This window comes from Symphalangus syndactylus, chromosome 12, assembly GCF_028878055.3.
Source record: "Symphalangus syndactylus isolate Jambi chromosome 12, NHGRI_mSymSyn1-v2.1_pri, whole genome shotgun sequence".
In the NCBI taxonomy this organism is placed as follows: domain Eukaryota; kingdom Metazoa; phylum Chordata; class Mammalia; order Primates; family Hylobatidae; genus Symphalangus; species Symphalangus syndactylus.
In genome coordinates this window covers 130,981,422-131,002,618 of record NC_072441.2, presented here as the reverse complement: position 1 = coordinate 131,002,618, position 21,197 = coordinate 130,981,422, and the positions used below count along the sequence as shown (strand labels likewise).

General features: G+C 39.2%; 1 protein-coding gene across 1 annotated transcript in view; it reads right to left on the bottom strand.

The window, feature by feature from the left end:
• The window catches only part of LOC129469029 (cytochrome P450 4Z1), a 54,305-nt gene that overhangs the window by 2,891 nt on the left and 30,217 nt on the right, over positions 1-21,197 (bottom strand). Inside the window, exons 8-11 of the mRNA XM_055255159.2 lie at positions 18,923-19,113; positions 11,922-12,055; positions 1,598-1,662; positions 463-545 (exon numbers count right to left, since the gene is read on the bottom strand). Of these exons, the coding sequence (XP_055111134.1) occupies positions 463-545; positions 1,598-1,662; positions 11,922-12,055; positions 18,923-19,113 (473 nt within the window). The remainder of the gene's footprint in view (positions 1-462; positions 546-1,597; positions 1,663-11,921; positions 12,056-18,922; positions 19,114-21,197) is intronic.

Genomic DNA, 21,197 nt, shown 5'->3' with positions numbered 1-21,197 from the left:
AAGAACAATAACCTGGCATACTCAGTGGATTGTGTTGTCATTTGGTAAATCAGGTGTCTCTCATACCAAACCAAAGGGAAACTTGGACTTTAGAACAACATTGCTCTCTGTAGGAACAAGAGCTGGGAGGTGCCAATGTTGCCTTGTTCCTATAACAAGGTGGCATTCCCAACCCTTGTCCATTGCAAGTTTAAGTGTAGTCTTCGGGCCTGTCATGAGGATGGCCTTCATCAATCCATGCCCATATGCCAAGGACTACAGTTGTTCTTTGTAACATTAACCGGTCCCTTTGGGGGCTCAAAAGGGTACCATCTGAATGCACTGGTCACAAGAGAAGACAAGCCAGGTAAAATAATGGGGAGTAACAGCAGTGTCAGCTAACTGAGGGCCTGAAGGGAAGAAGCACTTGGCAGATAAGCACTATTACACATTTCCATCAAGTTCACCAGCTTGAGTCTTTACCTTAATCCAGCTGAGAATGGTATGAAGGCATAGGGATGTATTTTTTCAGAATTTTCCCTGGAGAATCTCAAGGGGTTAAAGACCTGTAATGAGAGTGAAGATACCAGTCCTACTCCCTCCAGCCCACGCCCACGAAAAACAAAAACAAAAACAAAATCCACAGATATTGTTAACAGAATTCCAAAGCTAACTTTAGGAACTTGTAATGTCTGGATACTACAAGTCCTGCTTGATGTTCCCCAAAAGCCTATCACTGAAAATATATTCCAAGAAAGCAGAGGCTATATAACCTAGCGACAGATAGATTAAACAGGCTCCGATAGTAAGAAGCAGCAGCAAATCATCCAGACAATCCGACTTGAGCAAATACTGACTTCATTATTTTCCCTTCACAGTAAACCCGTGCCTCTGTCATATAAAAATGGGCAAAGAATCAAATTATTATCTTTTCTATTTGTTTTCGTTTCCAAATGGACTGAGCCAGTGACTTGGGCAAAGAAGAAAGGGGTGGCAATTCACAAGCTGAAGTCACAAGCTGAAGTTGTTCAGCTTCTGCCCGAGCGTCTCTGTGAGAGGTTGCCGATTAGTATCTCCTGGGCTGTGGGGTTGGTCTGAGCACTGGTTTGCAGCCCAGGATGTGCTTGTTCTCTCCCAGGTCCCCTCTCCCTTTCACTCTCAGGTTAGCACTGGGTGTGAGGCAGAGTGATATTCCTAGAGGACTAACTTCAAATATGCTCAAATCTTAAAAAAAGCAGAGTTCATAATCTTGCTACTTTAATTATGACCAGTAACAAGTGATTTGCAATACACTTCACAAGTCTGTGACTAGATTGACTATGGACATGAATGAAAGCAGAGAGCAAGGTGGTTAAACAGTGCAGTGTCAGTCGACTAATCACACCCCTCTACTTCCCAGGGGATGATATGCTTCTGCTGATAAGGCATCATCATGGAACACTGGCGATGATTATAAATGCAAATGTAGTTTTCTCTTAAAAGCATAGGGTTTTTGTTCTGTTTTGTTCTTTTCTAAACGACAGATCGTTATCCCAACTGCTCCCTCAATTGTGAAGATGCTTCTCTTCCCTCTTGGTGCTATCTTAGATGCCACTGGGTGCAGTTGGGACAATCATACCTGAGGGTCTTCCCAGAAATAGGGGTTGTGGTGAAGAGCCCAAATATTGATAAACACAGTTATTCCTGAGTAAAGAGAAGAAAAAGCAGGTAAGTGCATGAGTAAAGATTCTTTCTTTTTTTTTTCCTCTTTTGCTTTTTTTTTTTATTATTATACTTTAAGTTATAGGGTACATGTGCACAACGTGCAGGTTAGTTACATATGTATACATGTGCCGTGTTGGTGTGCTGCACCCATTAACTCATCATTTAACATTAGGTATATCTCCTAATGCTATCCCTCCCCCCTCCCCCCACCCCACAACAGGCTCTGGTGTGTGATGTTCCCCTTCCTGTGTCAATGTGTTCTCATTGTTCAATTCCCACCTATGAGTGAGAACATGCGGTGTTTGGTTTTTTGTCCTTGTGATAGTTTGCTGAGAATGTTGGTTTACAGCTTCGTCCATGTCCCTACAAAGGACATGAACTCATCCTTTTTTATGGTTGCATAGTATTCCATGGTGTATATGTGCCACATTTTCTTAATCCAGTCTATCATTGTCGGACATTTGGGTTGGTTCCAAGTCTTTGCTATTGTGAACAGTGCTGCAATAAACATACGTGTGCATGTGTCTTTATAGCAGCATGATTTATACTCCTTTGGGTATATACCCAGTAATAGGATGGCTGGGTCAAATGGTATTTCAAGTTCTAGATCCCTGAGGAATCACGACACTGACTTCCACAATGGTTGAACTAGTTTACAGTCCCACTAACAGTGTAAAACTGTTCCTGTTTCTCCACATCCTCTCCAGCACCTGTTGTTTCCTGACTTTTTAATGATTGCCATTCTAACTGGTGTGAGATGGTATCTCATTGTGGTTTTGATTTGCATTTCTCTGATGGCCAGTGATGATGAGCATTTTTTCATGCGTCTTTTGGCTGCATAAATGTCTTCTTTTGAGAAGTATCTGTTCATATCCTTCGCCTTCTTGTTGATGGGTTTTTTTTTTCTTGTAAATTTGTTTGAGTTCATTGTAGATTCTGGATATTAGCCCGTTGTCTTATGAGGAGATTGCAAAATTTTTCTCCCATTCTGTAGGTTGCCCGTTCAGTCTGATGGTAGTTTCTTTTGCTGTGCAGAAGCTCTTTAGTTTAATTCGATCCCATTTGTCAATTTTGGCTTTTGTTGCCATTGCTTTTGGTGTTTTAGACATGAAGTCCTTGCCCATGCCTATGTCCTGAATGGTATTGCCTAGGTTTTCTTCTGGGTTTTTATGGTTTCATGTCTAACATTTAAGTCTTTAATCCATCTTGAATTAATTTTTGTATCAGGTGTAAGGAAGGGATCCAGTTTCAGCTTTCTACATATGGCTAGCCAGTTTTCCCAGCACCATTTATTAAATAGAGAATCGTTTCCCCATTTCTTGTTTTTATTTTTATTTTATTTTATTATTATTATACTTTAAGTTTTAGGGTACATGTGCACAATGTGCAGGTTTTTTACATATGTATACATGTGCCATGTTGGTGTGCTGCACCCATTAACTCGTCATTTAGCATTAGGTATATCTCCTAATGCTATCCCTCCCCCCTCCCCCCACCCCACAACAGTCCCCAGAATGTGATGTTCCCCTTCCTGTGTCCATGTGTTCTCATTGTTCAATTCCCACCTATGAGTAAGAACATGCGGTGCTTGGTTTTTTGTCCTTGCAATAGTTTACTGAGAATGATGATTTCCAGTTTCACCCATGTCCCTACAAAGGACATGAACTCATCATTTTTTATGGTTGCATAGTATTCCATGGTGTATATGTGCCACATTTTCTTAATCCAGTCTATCGTTGTTGGACATTTGGGTTGGTTCCAAGTCTTTGCTATTGTGAATAGTGCCGCAATAATCATACGTGTGCATGTGTCTTTATAGCAGCATGATTTATAGTCCTTTGGGTATATACCCAGTAATGGGATGGCTGGGTCAAATGGCATTTCTAGTTCTAGATCTCTGAGGAATCGCCACACTGACTTCCACAATGGTTGAACTAGTTTACAGTCACACTAACAGTGTAAAAGTGTTCCTATTTCTCCACATCCTCTCCAGCAGCTGTTGTTTCCTGATTTTTTAATGATCACCATTCTAACTGATGTGAGATGGTATCTCATTGTGGTTTTGATTTGCATTTCTCTCTGATGGCCAGTGATGATGAGCATTTTTTCATGTGTTTTTTGGCTGCATAAATGTCTTCTTTTGAGAAGTGTCTGTTCATGTCCTTCGCCTACTTTTCGATGGGGTTGTTTGTTTTTTTCTTGTAAATGTGTTTGAGTTCATTGTAGATTCTGGATATTAGCCCTTTGTCAGATGAGTAGGTTGCGAAAATTTTCTCCCATTTTGTAGGTTGCCTGTTCAGTCTGATGGCAGTTTCTTTTGCTGTGCAGAACGTTTCTTGTTTTTGTCAGGTTGTCAAAGATCACATGGTTGTAGATATGCAGCATCATTTCTGAGGGCTCTGTTCTGTTCCATTGGTCTATGTCTCTGTTTTGGTACCAGTACCATGCTGTTTTGGTTACTGTAGCCTTGTAGTATAGTTTGAAGTCAGGTAGCATGATGCCTCCAGCTTTGTTCTTTTGGCTTAAGATTGACTTGGCAATGTGGGCTCGTTTTTTCTTCCATATGAACTTTAAAGTAGTTTTTTCCAATTCTGTGAAGAAAGTCATTGGTAGCTTGATGGGGATGGCATTGAATCTGTAAATTCCCTTGGGCAGTATGGCCATTTTCATGATATTGATTCTTCCTACCCATGAGCATGGAATGTTCTTCCATTTGTTTGTATCCTCTTTTATTTCATTGAGAAGTGGTTTGTAGTTCTCCTTGAAGAGGTCCTTCACATCCCTTGTAAGTTGGATTCCTAGGTATTTTATTCTCCTTGAAGCAATTGTGAATCGGAGTTCACTCATGATTTGGTTCTCTGTTTGTCTGTTATTGGTGTACAAGAATGCTTTCAATCCTCAATAAAATACAAGCAAAGATTCTTTCACACCTATTTATAGGTTTCATAACCAAGGAAAGAATTCTACAATCATAATTTCCTTAACCATTTAAGAAGCATCTGTTATGATGACACTTAAATGGGTGCTGTGAAGATCAGTGAGATCTACTCTAGCCTTCAAGGAGCTCACAATCCATTGGAAGAGACAGGCAATTGCAACACATGGTAATAAGTCAAAAGGAAGCCTGGGATGCTTGGGGAATTGAGAGGGGAACCTCATGTATAGAGCCTTTGGATGTATGCAAGAGAAAAGGCCCAGGCGAGGTGTGCTGAGCTGAGTATAATGAAATCGGTAGGGGAAAACCAGGTAAAGAAAGAATATTCAGAAAGGAATTTGAGGCAGATAAAAAAGCATGAAGCCAAGCTTTAATACTTGAGAAAGCATGAGAAATTTGGGTAACTGGGAGGTTGTATAACAGGATTCAGGGAGCAAAGTGTCCATAGATCAGCCTGTGGAGGTTGGCTCGGCTTGTACCTTAAAATGGGAAAGAAGTCATGCTAAGGATTTTAGGTTGAAACCAATATGGATCACTGAGAAGTTTAAGCAAAGAGTGAGAGTATTGTCTTTTTTTTTTTTTTTCCTTTCCTAGTCAGCTACTTGGGAGATTTTATTATACTGTGGAGCCATAGAACCACATGGGATATAGTGTCAATATGGCACTGAAGTAATATTTTATCATGTTATGGAATATCCGTTGATCAGGGTGGAGATGATATGGGTTTCTCCTGAAATCTATAAATATAACAAATTATATTAATGGATTCCTAATATTGAACAATCTTTGCAGTTTTGGAATATGACCTACTTACTTGGCCATGATATACTATTTTATTTTATTTTACCTTTTTGTAGAGACGGGGTCTTGCTGTGTTGCCCAGACTCAAGCGATCCTCCCACCTTGGCTTGACAAAGTGTTCGGATTACAGGCATGAGCCACCTGCCCAGCCAATATATTTATTTTGATGTGCTATTGGATTATGTTTACTAATATTTTATTTAAAATTTTTGTATTTATATACATAAGTGATTTTTATCTAAATATATTTTTGTGCAATTTTTAGTAGGTTTGTTATCAATGTGATGCTTCCTTAAATAACATTCTAAGTTTTTATTTTTCTATGCTCTGGACAACTTTAAGTATTACTGGGATTATACGGTCTTTAAAGGTTTGAAAAAGTTTCTGAAAAACTGCATAGGCCTGGTTCCTTTTCAGGGGCTCTACAATTTTTCTCTAGTCCTATGAAAATTGGCATGCTTAGACTATTTATCTCTACCAGTATCAGTTTTAGTAAATTATGTATTATAAAATTATATAGTTTTTTTTCTGGTTTTTCAAATCTCTGTGCATAGACTTGTGTGATATTAGTTAGTGGTGTGTCTCTTTGTTGACCAGCCCCTCCTCCATTGGCTATTGTATTTTTTGACTAATTATGCAGCCGTTCTGCTTTCCATACCATTACCTTTTGCGTTCACCTTTGTTAATTCACCTGTTTCCTTTTAGTTTACTCTTTTATTCTTTTCCCAACTGATTTATTTCCAGTTGTTTTCGACATCAATGTTTAATTCTTTTATTAATAAAAATATTTAGCATTTAATATTATAACTTCTCTTCTGAATGCTGCTTTAGTGGCAGACCATTAATTCTGATATGTACAGTTTTCATGGTCATGATTTTATTTTGTAATTTTGCTTTAACCCGAGAGTTTTTAATGGATTAAAAAAAAATTCCAGATGAATGAAACTTTTTGAAAAATTTTTGTTACCTATTTCCATTTTTATTGTCTTAATTTAAAGAATACTATTTTGTAATGTTTCTCTTTTAGTAATTAAGTTTTTTTATCGTGGTCTACTATACAGTCAACTTTAAGGAATGCTGCTGGTGTACTTAAAAGGAAAGTGTGTTCTCTATTTGTGGGGAAAAAGTTTAATATTGCACTCATAAAGTCTACTTTATTAATTACATTGTTTAGATCGCCTGTATACTTTATTTGGTTTGTGTAGGTCTTTGAAAGGCAGTTAAAATCTATTAGTAGGGTGCCTCTGACTGTTTTCCTCTTCATTTCCTGTAGTTTGCTTTAAAAAATTGCAGGGCTGGGCGCGGTGGCTCACCCCTGTAATCCCAGCACTTTGAAAGGCCCAGGCGGGTGGATCATGAGGTCAGGAGATTGAGACCATCGTGGCTAGGATGGTGAAACCCTGTCTCCACTAAAAGTACAAAAAATTAGCCAGGCGTGGTGACATGCACCTGTAGTCCCAGCTACTCGGGAGGTGGAGGCAGGAGAATCACTTGAACCTGGGAGGCGGAATTTGCAGGGAGCAGAGATTGCACCATTGCACTCCAGCCTGGCAACAGAGCGAGACTCCATCAAAAAAAAAAAAAATTGCAGATGTGTAACTTGATACATAGGTAGGTATCGATAGCTCTCTTATATTCATGATGAATTGTGGCTTTTAACATTATGAAGACTAATTTTTGAACTTCACCAATCCTGACATGGCCAGCTAGCTTACTGACTGAGGTAAAGACCTAATTTGGGTTAGAATGGCAACTGGGACACCGTAACAGTGCTGCATCCATACAGCAAAGATCACTTTCAAAAAACAAATGGCCAGGTCACCGTTAACAAATTCTTCCTAAGTGATTAATCCACATATTGCTAGCTAATCAAGGACATTCAAAGAAATTTGCTTTCTTAACATGGGTCAGAGATTTTGAAGTTTAGAGCTTCAAAAACCCAATGTTATTTAACTCTCCCAAGCCTCAATCATAGGGTCTAACCTCTATGGTTGGATTAGGTTTATATCCTGGCAGTACACATTCTTACATTTTTCAATTTTTGCTTCCAGAAGCCTTGTTCTCTCTTGAACAGTTTCTGGAAGTCTCACCAAGATCATCAGAACAGACTGCCCATTGAAGTTCAGTAGTAGCTAATACCTAAGAAGTATGGTTCACAGGCTCATCAATTATTACCTCCTTTGGGTGAGTCTCAAATCATGGTCAATGAAAAAATTTTTTTGAGACAAGGTCTCACTATGTTGCCTAGGCTGGAGGGAAGTGGTGTGATTATAGTTTGCTGTAGCCTCAAACTCCTGGGCTAAAGTGATCCTCCTGCCTCAGCCTCCTGAGCAGCTGGGATTACAGGCACATGCCAGTGTCCTCAGATGAGATATTTTTGACTTCCTAAGTCTGTTATTGTCTTTCTTAGGAGTTTCTGCTTGCTCTGGCTTACAGCCAGAGTGTCTGGTTGATTGCCATGGATCTCTCCCATGAGTGGCACAAAACCCATTGTGTTTTGTTCTATTTAGTGATTGTGAATTATTTAGGAGATTTCATAGAACACTCATTTTTCTGGGCCATGTCCCTCTCCACAGAGGCTTACTGGACCATCAGATTCATGGCACACACTAGGCCATTGATAGGTCTATTATTGGCTATTGAGGGAATATGTTTTGTTTTTGTTTTTATTTTTTTTGGCATGGGTTTTATTAATCCAGAGAATCAAACTGACACCTTATGAGTATATTCATTATAATAAAAAAGCATGCACATTATCTAACAAAATTACATTTTTAAACCAAGAATACGTTAGAAAAAGACATAATTTGGAAAACTTCCTATTTGATTGAGGTCTTAAATCTCCATGGAGCCTTAGGGCAAAAAGGAAATAGAATTCATAACTTTTGATGGTTTGCCATCTTTTTTCTTTTTGCCATGTAGAAAATCTGAAAACACCTCAATGACTCTAACTCAATTCAGTGAAGATTCCCTGGAAAAAAACTTGCAAAAGGCAGATTAATGACTGCCTCCAACTGATCTGATTTTATCTTCTTCCTCTCCCTAAATCTGTGTTCCTAACTCCAATTTCTTTGTTCCACAAATCTAGGTAATTCTGAGCAAGGCTCAAAATATCTCTTAATAAGATTAGTGAAAAGGGATCTGCATTGTCCAGAGAAAATGACTGCTCTCCCAGGAATCTGTGTATCATTTAAGTCACAATCTGTCGGCAGATTGGACATCCCCTTTTCTCTGCCAGAATAGAGTCTTTAACTGTACCTTAGGCTCTAAATTAAAAGTTAACTTTTAAAAGATAAAATATAATTTTTAGGATTGACTATTTCTTTTAGGTGATTAATATACACTTTTCCTAAAGTAGCTCAGCCTTACTAAGCTTATTAAGACCACGATTTCTAAACCTTTTCTATGGGATTAAAAAGTAGAGCCACCCTCTACTCTCTGCAAGTCTTTCTGCAGCCACCCCCTCGTTGCCGTTTAAAACTGGGAATTTCTCTTCTTGTTTAATTTGGCAGCCCAATCCTACCTTCTTTTTTAATTTCATACATTCATTAAAATCTCTCTCTCTCTTTTTGTTTGTTAAATACCTTCCTTCCATTCTTTTCACTTTTATGGGATTATTTCTTTTTGTATTTCAGTATATGTGTATACGTAGGATCTTAGGAGGGACAAGTGGCAACAGAATCACTCAAGTGGCTTTCTTGAGTTGGAACTTAGAATTTACCTAGACTTATGATTTATCTTTTATAAGTAGATTGGTTTGTAGATAGCTAAGTACGGAAATATAAAAATTAGGGGACTCTGGCCAATGAAGATTGACAAAGGCAATAACTGAGATCGTGGAAGCAAGGTTGTTGAGAAGGAAATAGCTGATATTCTAGGACTTGGATACTGTCTGGGTAAGGAAGATGGTGGAGGTGTGAGGATGACTTCTAGCTTTCTCACTTAAAATTACTCACAGACAATGGTGCCATTCATTAATGTAGCAATGCAGGAGGAGGAACAGGTTTAGGGGAAAGAGGTAGATGACATGCTTTCTTTTGGACATTTTGCACATCATAGTATGCTCAAAACAAAGCAAAGTGCCTAGCGCAGACATTTAATAGGCAATTGTTGGCCCAGCAAATGAAGAGAAGGGCACACATAATGTAGCAGGTCTTTTGCCAAGAGTGAATGGGGCCATGGCGGAGGCACAGGTGGAGAGTGATGAAAATGTGTAAGTGATATTGTGCGGTGTGGGAGAGAAAGGAGGCATCACAAACATGTTTCTTTTTAGAAATAAACAGGATTTCTGGGTAATACAGGGGAAGAGGTGGGTCTGGCGGATATGAGGCATCCATTGGCACATGCTTTGTTGTGCTATAGCTGCATTCAAGGGCCCATTAGCAGGGCAGAGAAAGTGTATAGAAGAATGCTGGTTGAATTATTGATGAGTGACAGTAGAGAAAAGGGAAATATTCAAGGAAGTTGACGGCATTGCCAAGGGGGAAGTTGGAGTGATGAATCCAGGCATCCAAGCTTGGGGTGAAGAAAGTGAAGTTGTGGAGTGCCTGTGTGTATGAGAGGGGGCAGGAAGGAAAGCAGGGTAACAGGAAATGACACAGATGAGCAGTGAGGTCCAGTGAAGGCCTGAAAGCTCTGGAGGGCAAGAAGGTGTGGCGGAAAGGAATGTAAAGTGAGGTGAAGGCAACTCTGCTTGTGCACTTCCTGTCCCCTCATTGTAGCTTGAGGGAGATTAAGGTGCAGTCCCTGAAGGCACTTGAAGGAAAGGGCAGAGACTGCAGGAGACCAGGGAGGACGTATAAGTAGCCTAAAACTGAGTCAGCCAGGGTGGAGCCAGCTCTTCCACCAACATCCATCCAGATCTCAACAGAATTGTCTGAAGCCCAGAAAGTTACCCGCAGCAGCTGCAAAAGCCACAAGATCAGGAAAGTGAAAGGAACATGAAACAGAAAGGACCTGAATGGGAAAAATTAAAAGGCATGCTGATTCTCACATTTTCAACATGTAGCTTTTGTATGGGTCGGGGGATTTTAAGACTGTGGATTACAGGGCTTAGGTGATCTAGAATGGAAGTAGAGAAAATAATTTTCTTGTGTTGGAAGGCAGCAATAAATCATCATTTTATTGATGTTGAAAAAACCGGAGATTATTGACAGGATTTAGGTACTATTGACATGCAAGGTTAAGGAAAAAGGTAGTAAAAGTTGACTCTGAGCTGTCTTGTTGGAGCAACTAGGTGGGTGGAATATTATGTGTATGGATGCAATATTATGTAGGTAATAAATATTACAATAAATACTATGTGAAAAATAACACTGAATTAAAAAGAGGAAACTTTTTTAGATACTAGATGATTGCAAAGATCCCCGTGATAGCAAAGATCTTTCTCTAGAGAGATCCCAGAGAAAGCTTAAGTTGTTGCTGTAGTGTAGTAGTTACGAGCACAGACTCTAGAGTCCCACTACTTGGGTTCAAGTCCTAGTTCCACCATTTACCAGGGATGAAATTTTACCTTTTTGTTCCTGTTTGTCTAAAATGTGCATAACACTAATATTTCCACAGCAGAACTGGGGGGCAGGAGGATGGGTGGATAAAATGAGTTAATACATGCAAAACATATGGAACAATGCTTAGTCCCTAGTAAGTACTAAGTAGTTTTTTGTTTCTGTTATTACAATAGTAAAGCTGATTTTGCAGGAAACAAATATTTAATTGCTATTGGGCAACTATGGTAGCACAGTAGCAATTAAATATTGCTACATTTAATTAGACTGCCCAATCAAATCCAATATTCGAAAGACGGTTAAATTGCAGGAAGTTGTAGAAACACACCTCAACATAGGTCAAAGATAAATTCTAGCTCATTCCTTTATGTCTCTAATGTCACCTTTCAATCCATCTTGCATCTCACCAATGTATTAATCTTTCTAAAAAATAACTATAATCATGCCACCCAGCGTAGACGTCTTAAATCTGTCTGCTGCTTGATTGAGAAAGGCTGAACACAAAGGTTGGCCTTCAGAAAACTCTATGATCTGACTACATCATGGCTCCAGGTATAGTCCCACAATTTCCCTCTGTGAATCCTGGAGTCTGGTAGATTACAGCAATTGCTCCAGTGACATGCCCTGCTGGTGTACGTGAGGGAAGGGAGAAGGCAGGCTGCCTGCTGCTTTGTGTCTGCTCTTCTCTCTGCTCACAGTGCTGCCTCTCTCATCTTTGCTGATATAAATCCAGTCCTTTAAGGTTCAGTGTTAAAGCCATGATGCTTCATGAAGGCCCCCTCACCCACTCCTCAGTCCATATGGCAGGATTCTGTACTTTTGCACTGTGCCTGTTTGGATAGTCCTGAGAGCTCTATCCTCTTTCTCCCTCTCTGGGAAATAAGAATGGCCCTAGGTTCCACAGAGTTTAAGGATAAATAACTGTTAAAGACATCAATGTGTTAAGACATTTCAATCCAGCACAGCTGCATTGTTAAAAAAAAAAAAAGTTTTAAGACCTGCAGGTAAGGAGCGTCCATCTGGAAAGGTAATGGGTTTGTCGAGTAGCCGGGATATGTTTACTACCGGTGCGTAGAGGCGGAGGCATTCCTTGATGCACATCGTGGTGTAAGGCATCTGGCTCAGGTGTTCCCTGGGTAGAAGCATAGGAGGAAAGGAAAAGGAAGAGTAGTCACTTTGGCATTGCACTGAAAGCCCAGCTTTTCTCCATTTTTGTAACTGGAATGATTTTTTTCCGTACCCAAAGGAGGACTTCAGATGTACCATGTATGTCTTAGGAAAAGCTAAATGTTAACACTTACCACTTTTCACATGTAAAAGTTTTGTTCCCCCCCCCCCGCAGATATAGGGCTCTTATCCTGAGACATACTTATTCCAGGGCTCCTGTGACCAGTATCACACATCTGTGAAAATTTGGATAGAGATGTGGACTGTATTTATATCCGGAGTGCCTCTTCTATGAATGAATAAGTATTTCTGCCTCTTTAGAATTGTAAAAAAATATAAAATAGGGATGTGGTTCTAAGATGGCTGACTAGTGGCATCTGGTACTCACCTCTTCCACAGACAGAAACCAACATAGCAAGTAGATAATTACACTTCAAATAGATCATCTAAGGGAGAACGCTGGAATTCAACAGAGAAGTGATGGAAAGCACCAAAAGCAAGGAAGGAGAGAGAAGTGAGGCAGCCTGTTTGGTGGGGATCAACTGGGAGTCTGGAGAAGCTCTTTAATTTGGGAAAGAATAATTGAGAGCCCTCCAGTGATCCACGTTCCCACCATGGACTCTTACAATACCAGCTATGGAATAGCTCACTAACCTCTGCAGGCCCTGAGACTAACATAAGGAGCTGCCTGGAGATTGCATGAAGACATTGCTCCAGAGAGAGAGCTCACACTGGGTCCCACAGACCCCCGAGTCCTCAGCAGCTGCAGTGTGGCATCATTTGGAGAGCTCAGCCCCCATCAAACTGTGTCTTGCCTTGGGGTTCAACAGCCTCTACATCTCCACATCCCTGAAGCCCCAGTGACATTCCCTACCACAGCTGCTGCTGCTGCTGCTGGGGCCAAGGTGGAAGCCACTGCCAGTGATCCTATCACCCCCAGCAGAGGGGTGGGCACACATTTTCATGTACCCTGAGGGCAAATTCCACTGCCTGTAACTGTAGCTGCAAGGGCCAAGGTGCTAGCAAATCATGAGCCACCCTCATCCCACAAAAGCCTTTTGCTTATGGCTGCTCCAAATGAAAGCAGCGCCTCCCTTGTGGTGAGCCTAGATCGCGCCATTGCACTCCAGCGTGGGCAACAAGAGCGAAACTCCATCTCAAAAAACAAACAAACAAACAAAAAAAACAGCCCCATCCCCTCCCTCTCCAGTAGCAGGGCCATAACTCAGCTGCTGCCATTCTCATCTAAGCATTCTTCTAGCAGCCTGGGGATCACCCTGTCCCTGCCTACCATAGCCAGCACCTGCATACACTACTGGGGTGTCTGAGGGCAGATCTGCTTAGGCTGGCTCCACTCCTCCCAGTACCTGAGCATGCTGTCTAGGGCCCTGCAGACTGCCCTGCCCAGTCTATCATTGGCACCTGAGCACTTCTCCTGGGGTCTGAGGTTGGGCTCACTCAATCTGCTGCTACCACCACAGCTGGTATCCATCCACATGTGTCAACTGTGGGCTGCGGACTGGCCTGCTCAGCCCATCACAGCCACCACCAATACCAGCGTGGACTGCTTAGTATCAAGCAGGTTGTCCGACATGCCTGATGCCCAGGGGCTCAAGAACTCACCCACCCACGTGGCCCACCACTGCCATTTCCAGAACCCAGGCAAGCCACCTGGAAAGAATTGGCCTGCCTGGAGCAGCTAACACTGGTGCTAGTATACATCACCCTGGTGCCCAAGAACGGGCATGCTCAGCCTAAGGTAGCCACTGCTGGGACCCAAAGACTGGCCCATGTATCCCATTCCCCAACAAAACTTCACCACAGCTTCCACTAACAACTGCATGCTAAGCCACTGAGTAAATCACAGACAAAAATGATGCTGTTTGTAGTTGAAGAAATCATACAGCGATTACACTACTGCTCATGCCCAGAATCAAAGCCAAAGCATCCTACCCAATGAACACTATGCATACATTTTCAGGAAAAGTCCTCCCCTATGAAAGCAAATTCAAAAAATTGGAAGAAGCAACTATTACACAAGATGCACAATACCAATGTAAGAACACAGGACACATGAAAAGCAAGGAAATGACACCTCCAAAACCACACAATAATTTTCCAGCAACAGATCCCAATCAAAAAGAAATTTACAAAATCCTGGAAAAAGAATTCAAAATATTGACACTAAAGAAGCACGGTGAGGCTGGGTGTGGTGCTTCATGTCTGTAATCCCAGCACTTTGGGAGGCAGAGGCAGGAGGATAACCTGAGGTCAAGAGTTCAAGGCCAGCCTGGCCAACATGGTGAAACCCTGTCTCTACTAAAAATGAAAAAAATTAGCTGGTTGTGGTGGCATGTGCCTGTAATCCCAGCTACTCAAATGTCTGAGGCAGGAGAATTGCTTGAACCTGGGAGGTGGAGAATGCAGTAAGTCAAGATCGTGCCATTGCACTCCAGCATGGGCAACAAGAGCAAAACTCTGTCTAAAAAAAAAAAATAAAATGAAAAGAAAAAAAAAAAGAAGAAGCATGGTGAGATACAAGAGAATGCTGAAAAACACTACAAAGAAGTCAGACAAGAAATTCAGGATATGAGTGAGAAATCCACCAAAGAGACAGATATCATAAAAAAAGATGGCTCACACCTGTAACACCTCAGCACTTTGAGAGGCTGAGGCAGGAAGATGGCTTGAGGCCAGGAGTTCAAGACCAGCTTGTACAACATTGTGAGATCCTATCTCTGTTAAAAAAACATTATCCAGGCATGGTGGCACGTGCCTGTAATCCCAGATACTTGGAAGGCTGAAACAGGAAGATTGCTTGAGCCCAGGAGTTTGAGGCTGCAGTGAGCTATGATCATGCCACTACGCTCCAGCCTGGGTAACAGAGTGAGGATCTCTCTCTTAAAAAAAAAAAAAAGAAGAACTGAACAGAGATTCTGGAACTGAAAAATTCATTGAATGAAATACAAAATACATTTGAAAGCTTCAACAATTAGAGTAGATCAAGCAGAAGAAAGAATCTCAGACCTTGATGACAGGTCTTTTGAAATAACCCAGTTAGACAATTTTTTTAAAAAAAGAATAAAAAAGAATGAGCAGAGCCTATGTGACACAAAAGACACCATAAAATGACCAAATATTTAAATTTTCAGTGTCCCAGAAGGTGAAGAGGAAACAAAAGGATTAGAAAACCCATTTAATAAAATAGTAGATGACAACTTCATAAGTCTACTAAGAGATTTACACGTCCACAAACTGGAAGCTTAAAAATCCCCAAATAGATACAATTCAAAAGGTCTTCTCTACAGCATATTACAGTCAAACTGTCAAAAGTCAAAGATGAAGAGAAAATGCTAAAAACAACAAGAGAACAGTGTCTAGTCACTAGTCACTTATAAAGAAACCTCCATTAGGCTAACAGTAGATTTCTCAGCAGAAGCCTTACAGGCCAGGAGAGAATGGGATGATACATTTGAAGTGCTGAAAGAAAGCAATGGTTAGTCAAGGATACTATTCCCAGCAAATTTATCTTTCATAAATGAAGGAGAAACAAGCAGAAGCTGAGGGAATTCATCACCACTGGCCTTAACCTATGAGAAAGGCTCAAGGGAGTCCTACACCCAGAAGTAAAAGAATGATAACTGCCATAATGAAAATACTTGAAAATATAAAAACCACTGGTAGAACTAACACACAAACAAGACAGAGAAAAAGCTCAAATGTTACCACTATAGAATACAACCTAACCACAATGCTAAATGATGGGAGAAAGAAAAGAACAAAGGATATACAAAACAACCAGAAATCAATTAATAAAATGACAGGAATATGCCATCACATATCAGTAATAACCCTGAATGTAATGGAATTAAAATTTCCACTTAAAAGGTATACATTGGCTGAATGGATTAAAAAACATGACCCAACTATATGCTGTATACAAGAAGCTCATCTCACCTGTAAAGACACATATAGACTGAAAGTAAAGCAATGGAAAAAGATATTCCATGCAAACAGAAACCAAAAATGAGTAGGAAGAGCTATGTTTGTATCAGAGAAAAAGTAAAAAATAGTAAAAAAGACATAGAAAGTTATTATATAATGATAAAGGGATCAGTTTAGCAAGAGGCTATAACAATCTAAACATGTACGCATCCAACATTGGAGGACCCAGATATATAAAGCAAATATTGTTAGATCTAAAGAGATACACTTTAATACAATAACCGTTGGAGACATCAGCTGCCTACTCTCAGTTTTATTCAAGTCATCTAGACAAATTTCTTTATAAATTTATTAATTTCTTTATAAATTTATTAATTGGATTTAAATTGCACATTGGACTAAATGTACCTCCCAGACATTTACAGAATGTTTTGTCCAATAGGTGAAGAATACATATTTTTCTTATCAGCACATGCAATATTTTCCAGGATAGACTGTATGTTAGAACACAAAAGAAGTCTCAACACATTTTTAAAAAATTAAAATCATATGAAGTGTCTTCTTAGACCACAAAGGACTAAAATTAGAAATCAATAATAAGAGGAACTCTAGAAACTGTACAAATACATGGAAATTAAACAACATTCTCCTGAACAACAATTGGGTCAAGAAAAATTAAAGAGGAAATAAAAAAATTTCTTGAAACAAATGAAAGTTGAAACACAACACACCAAAACCTATGACATACAGTAAAAGCAGTGCTAAGATGGAAATTATAGTTATAAGTGCCTACAGCAAAAACCTAGAAAGATTTCAAATAAGCAATCTAATGAGGCACCTCTAGGAAGCAGAAAAACAGGAACAAGCCAAACCCCAAATTAGTAGAAGGAAAGAAATAATAAAGATCAGAGCAGAACAGAACTAAATGAAACAGAGGCTAAAAGAACAATGCAAGGATCAATAAAATGAAAGTTGGTTTTTGAAAGATAAGTAAAATCAATAAACCACTGTTAGACTGACAAAGAGAAAAAGAGAGAAGATCCAAATAAAATCAGAAATGAAAAAGAAGACATTCAACTGATACCACAGAAATAAAAAAGGTCACTAGAGACTGTTATGAACAGCTATACACTAACAAACTAGAAAACTTAGAAGAAATGGATAAATTCCTGGAAACGTTCAACCTACCCAGATTGAACTGGGAAGAAACAGAAAACCTGAACAGACCAATATGAGTAGTGAGATTGAATCAGTAACAAAAAGTCTTCCAACAAAGAAAATTCCAGGACTGGATGGTTGTTCTTAAAAGCATTATTTATACAGTAGTACCCACTTATCTGTGAGGAATACGCTCCAAAACCCCCAGTGGATGCCTGAAACCATGGATAGTACTGAACCTTGTATATACTGTTTTTTCATATACATAAATTCTTATGATAAAGTTTAATTTATAAATTAGGCACAGTAAGAGATTAATAACAATAACTAATAATAAAATAGAACAATTTATAACAATACACCAGCATAGATGCTTTTTGTGCTTTTAGGCCATTATTAAGTAAAATAAGAGTTACTTGAACACAAGCACTGTGATACCATGACAACTGATTGGATAACCAAGACCAACTGTGACCAACTGGCAGGTAGCATATACAGTGTGGATACGCTGGACAAAGAAACGCTTCACATCTTGGATGGGACAGAGTGAGATGGCAGGAGATTTCATCGTGCTACTCAGAATGGCATCAATTTAAAACTTATAAATTGTTGTTTATGGCATTTTTCATTTAATATTTTTGGACCGCTGTTGACTGTGGATAATGAAATCATGGAAAGTGAAATCACAGACAAGAGGGAGCTATTGTAATAGCAAAATCAAAACAAAACCTGAGAATAGCCTAAATGTTCATCAACACTAGAATGGATATAGGATTCATGATTTATACATAACGAAGTTCCACAGAGGAATGAAAATGACCGAAAAGAAACTCCTCTACAAAATGAGTGAATCCTGTGCAAAAGAAGCCAAACAAAAGAATGTATGATTTTATTCATATGTACTTCAAACAGAAGATAAACTAAACTCTAGTATTTAAAGTTGCATGCTTAGGCAACAAAACTATAAACAAAAACAAAGAATGAATGTTATTAAAGTCAGGAAAACATTTACATCTTGGAGAAAGACGGGATTTGTGATGGGAAAGCAGGCACAAGGTTTTTAGCAGTGCTGGTAACGTGCAATTTTTCTTTTAAAACAGGGTTACAACTATATGGCTGTTTGTTAGACAACATTTTAAGCTGTACATCTGTTCCCTGTACTTTTTGAATGTGTTCTATGTTTCACCATTTTAAAAGTTTTTAAAACATGATCAGTTTGGTTTTATTAACACCATGAAATACCCAGCAGCTCAAGGTTAACCGTAATTGTAGGCTGGCAGTGTTTAAGGTTCAGAGATGGTGATAAGGAAGAGGGGTGTGAATTCTCTTTCACGTCAAGTGATTGAACATCTTACTTGGGCAATCTAAGGTGGTAAAAGCTGGAGTCCTAAGAAGTCCATTTACATCTTGGAGAAAGAGGGGTTTGTTATATTCCTGCCTTCCGTGACATAAAAATGTTAGGCAGACTATTCCTTCCGCAATTGTACCAGTGCCTGAAGTGAGGAAAGTAATAAAATAGGGCGTAATGAATACTGTCTGATTGACACAATGTTTTTCTATATAAAAACTAGTGATAATCTGTAAATAACATAGGACTCTAGCCTGCATCCTTACCCTTCCAAATGCATACAGACTATCTCAATGCACAATAACTCACTGATACCAGAAGAGAGAAATAATCAAATTTATAAGGAGGAAATTCAGGATGAAATAGGAATACAGATCTTACCAGGTAATAGAAGACCCATCCCCTAGGAGTTCCTTGATTTCATCTCGGCATCTCTGCTGATGCTCAGGGTACTTTGCCAAGCAGTAAAGGATCCAGGAGATAGCACTGGATGTGGTGTCATGTCCTGCAAACATGAACGTTTTCACTTCAGCCTGGAGATCTGCTTCAGAGAAGTCTTTGGTGTTTTCACTCTAAAAAATACAGTGATGATCTTTATCCAAAGCTGGCTATGGATTGTTATCTTTTTCAATTGTAGCAATGATAACACAAAAAGATTAATGTTGTAAAATTCAAAATTAATACAACTAATTTGGCGTATATTTTTCTATTTTACTTTTTTCAAACCTTAACAGAACACCAGGCAATGTAAAAAGAAATGACTCAACAGAATTCAACTGGGCAGAATAAATCGAGAGCCCTATGGACGTTCATATTTTATGATTTATTAATTATACTTAAAGGAATAAACACTAAGAAAGTGTTTATTATGTACAAGAATGTTTAATACCATAGTCAAAAGAAGGAAAGACCATAAGTGGCCAAAAATAGGGAAAGGTAAAATAAATTATGGACAATCCATAAAATGGGACATTATGTAGTAACTGAAATTATGTCTCTGAATAACTTCTTAATGATAAAGGGAAAGCTCATGATTTATTATTAGGTGAAAAGGGCAGTATTAGAAATGTATTACATATGAATATGTGAGTTAATAGTAATTTAAAAATACACAAGCTGAATAGACAAAATATTGAAGGAAAATAGTAGTATTACCAAATGGGATTTCAGGCAGTTTTAATTTTCTTTAGTGTCTATTTAATTTTGTTTAACAATTAATGTGTACTATTTTTCCACCAACAACAGGTAATCCAAGAGCCAAATCATGAATGAACTCCCATTCACAATTGCCACAAAAGAATAAAACATGTAGGAATACATCTAACAGGGAAGTGAAGGACCTTTTCGAGAAGAACTACAAACCACTGCTCAGAGAAATCTGGGATGACACAAACAAGTGGGAAAACATTCCATGCTCATGGATAGGAAGAATCAATATCATGAAATTGGTCATATTGCCCAAAGCAATTTATAGATTCAGTGCTGTTCCCATTAAACTACTATTGAGATTCTTCATAGAATTAGAAAAAACTTTTAAAATTCATATGGGGCTGGGTGCAGCGGCTCACACCTGTAATCCCAGCACTTTGGAAGGCCGAGTTGGGAGGATCACTTGAGTTCAGGAGTTCAAGACCAGCCTGGCCAACATGGTGAAACCCCCATCTCCACTGAAAATACAAAAATTAGCTGGGTATGATGGTTGGCATCTGTAATCCCAGCTACTCGGGAGACTGAGACATGAGAATCACTTGAACCTGGGAGGTGGAGGTTGCAGTGAGCCGGGAGCACACCACTGCACTCCAGCCTGGGCGACAGAGAGTCAGTTTCAAAAAAAAAAAAAAAAAAATCATATGGAACTCAAAAAGAGCCTGAATAGCCAAGACAGATGATCCTAAGAAAACAAACAAACAAACAAACCAAAGCTGGAGGCCTCTTCAAATTATACCACAAGACTACAGTAACTAAAAAAGCATGGTACTGGTACAAGAACAGACACAGAGCCCAATGGAACAGAATAGGGAACCCAGAAATAAGACTGCACACCTACAATCATCTGATCTTCAACCAAGTCAACAATAACAAGCAATGGAAAAAGGATTCCCTATTTAATAAACCATGCTGGGAGAATTGGCTAGTCATATGGAAAAAATTGAAACTTCCTTACATTATGTGCAAAAATCAACTCAAGACAGATTAAAGACTTAAATATAAAACCCAAAACTATAAAAACCCCAGACAAAAATCTAGGCAATACCATTCAGGACATAGGCATGGGCAAAGACTTCATGACAAAGATGTCAAAAGCAGTAGCATTTGATCCAATGATCCCATTACTGGGTATATACCCAAAGGAATACAAATCATTCTATTATAAAGATACATGCACATGTATGTTCACTGCATCACTATTCACAATAGCAAAGACATGGAATCAACTTAAATGCCCATCAATAATAGATGGGATAAAGAAAATGTGGTACATATACACCATGGAATACTATGCAGACATAAAAAGGAATGAGATCATGTCCTTTGCAGGGACATGGATGGAGCTAGAAGCCATTATCCTCAGAAAACTAACACAGGAACAGAAAACCAAATACCACATGTTCTCACTTATAAGTGGGAGCTGAATGATGAGACCACATGGACACGT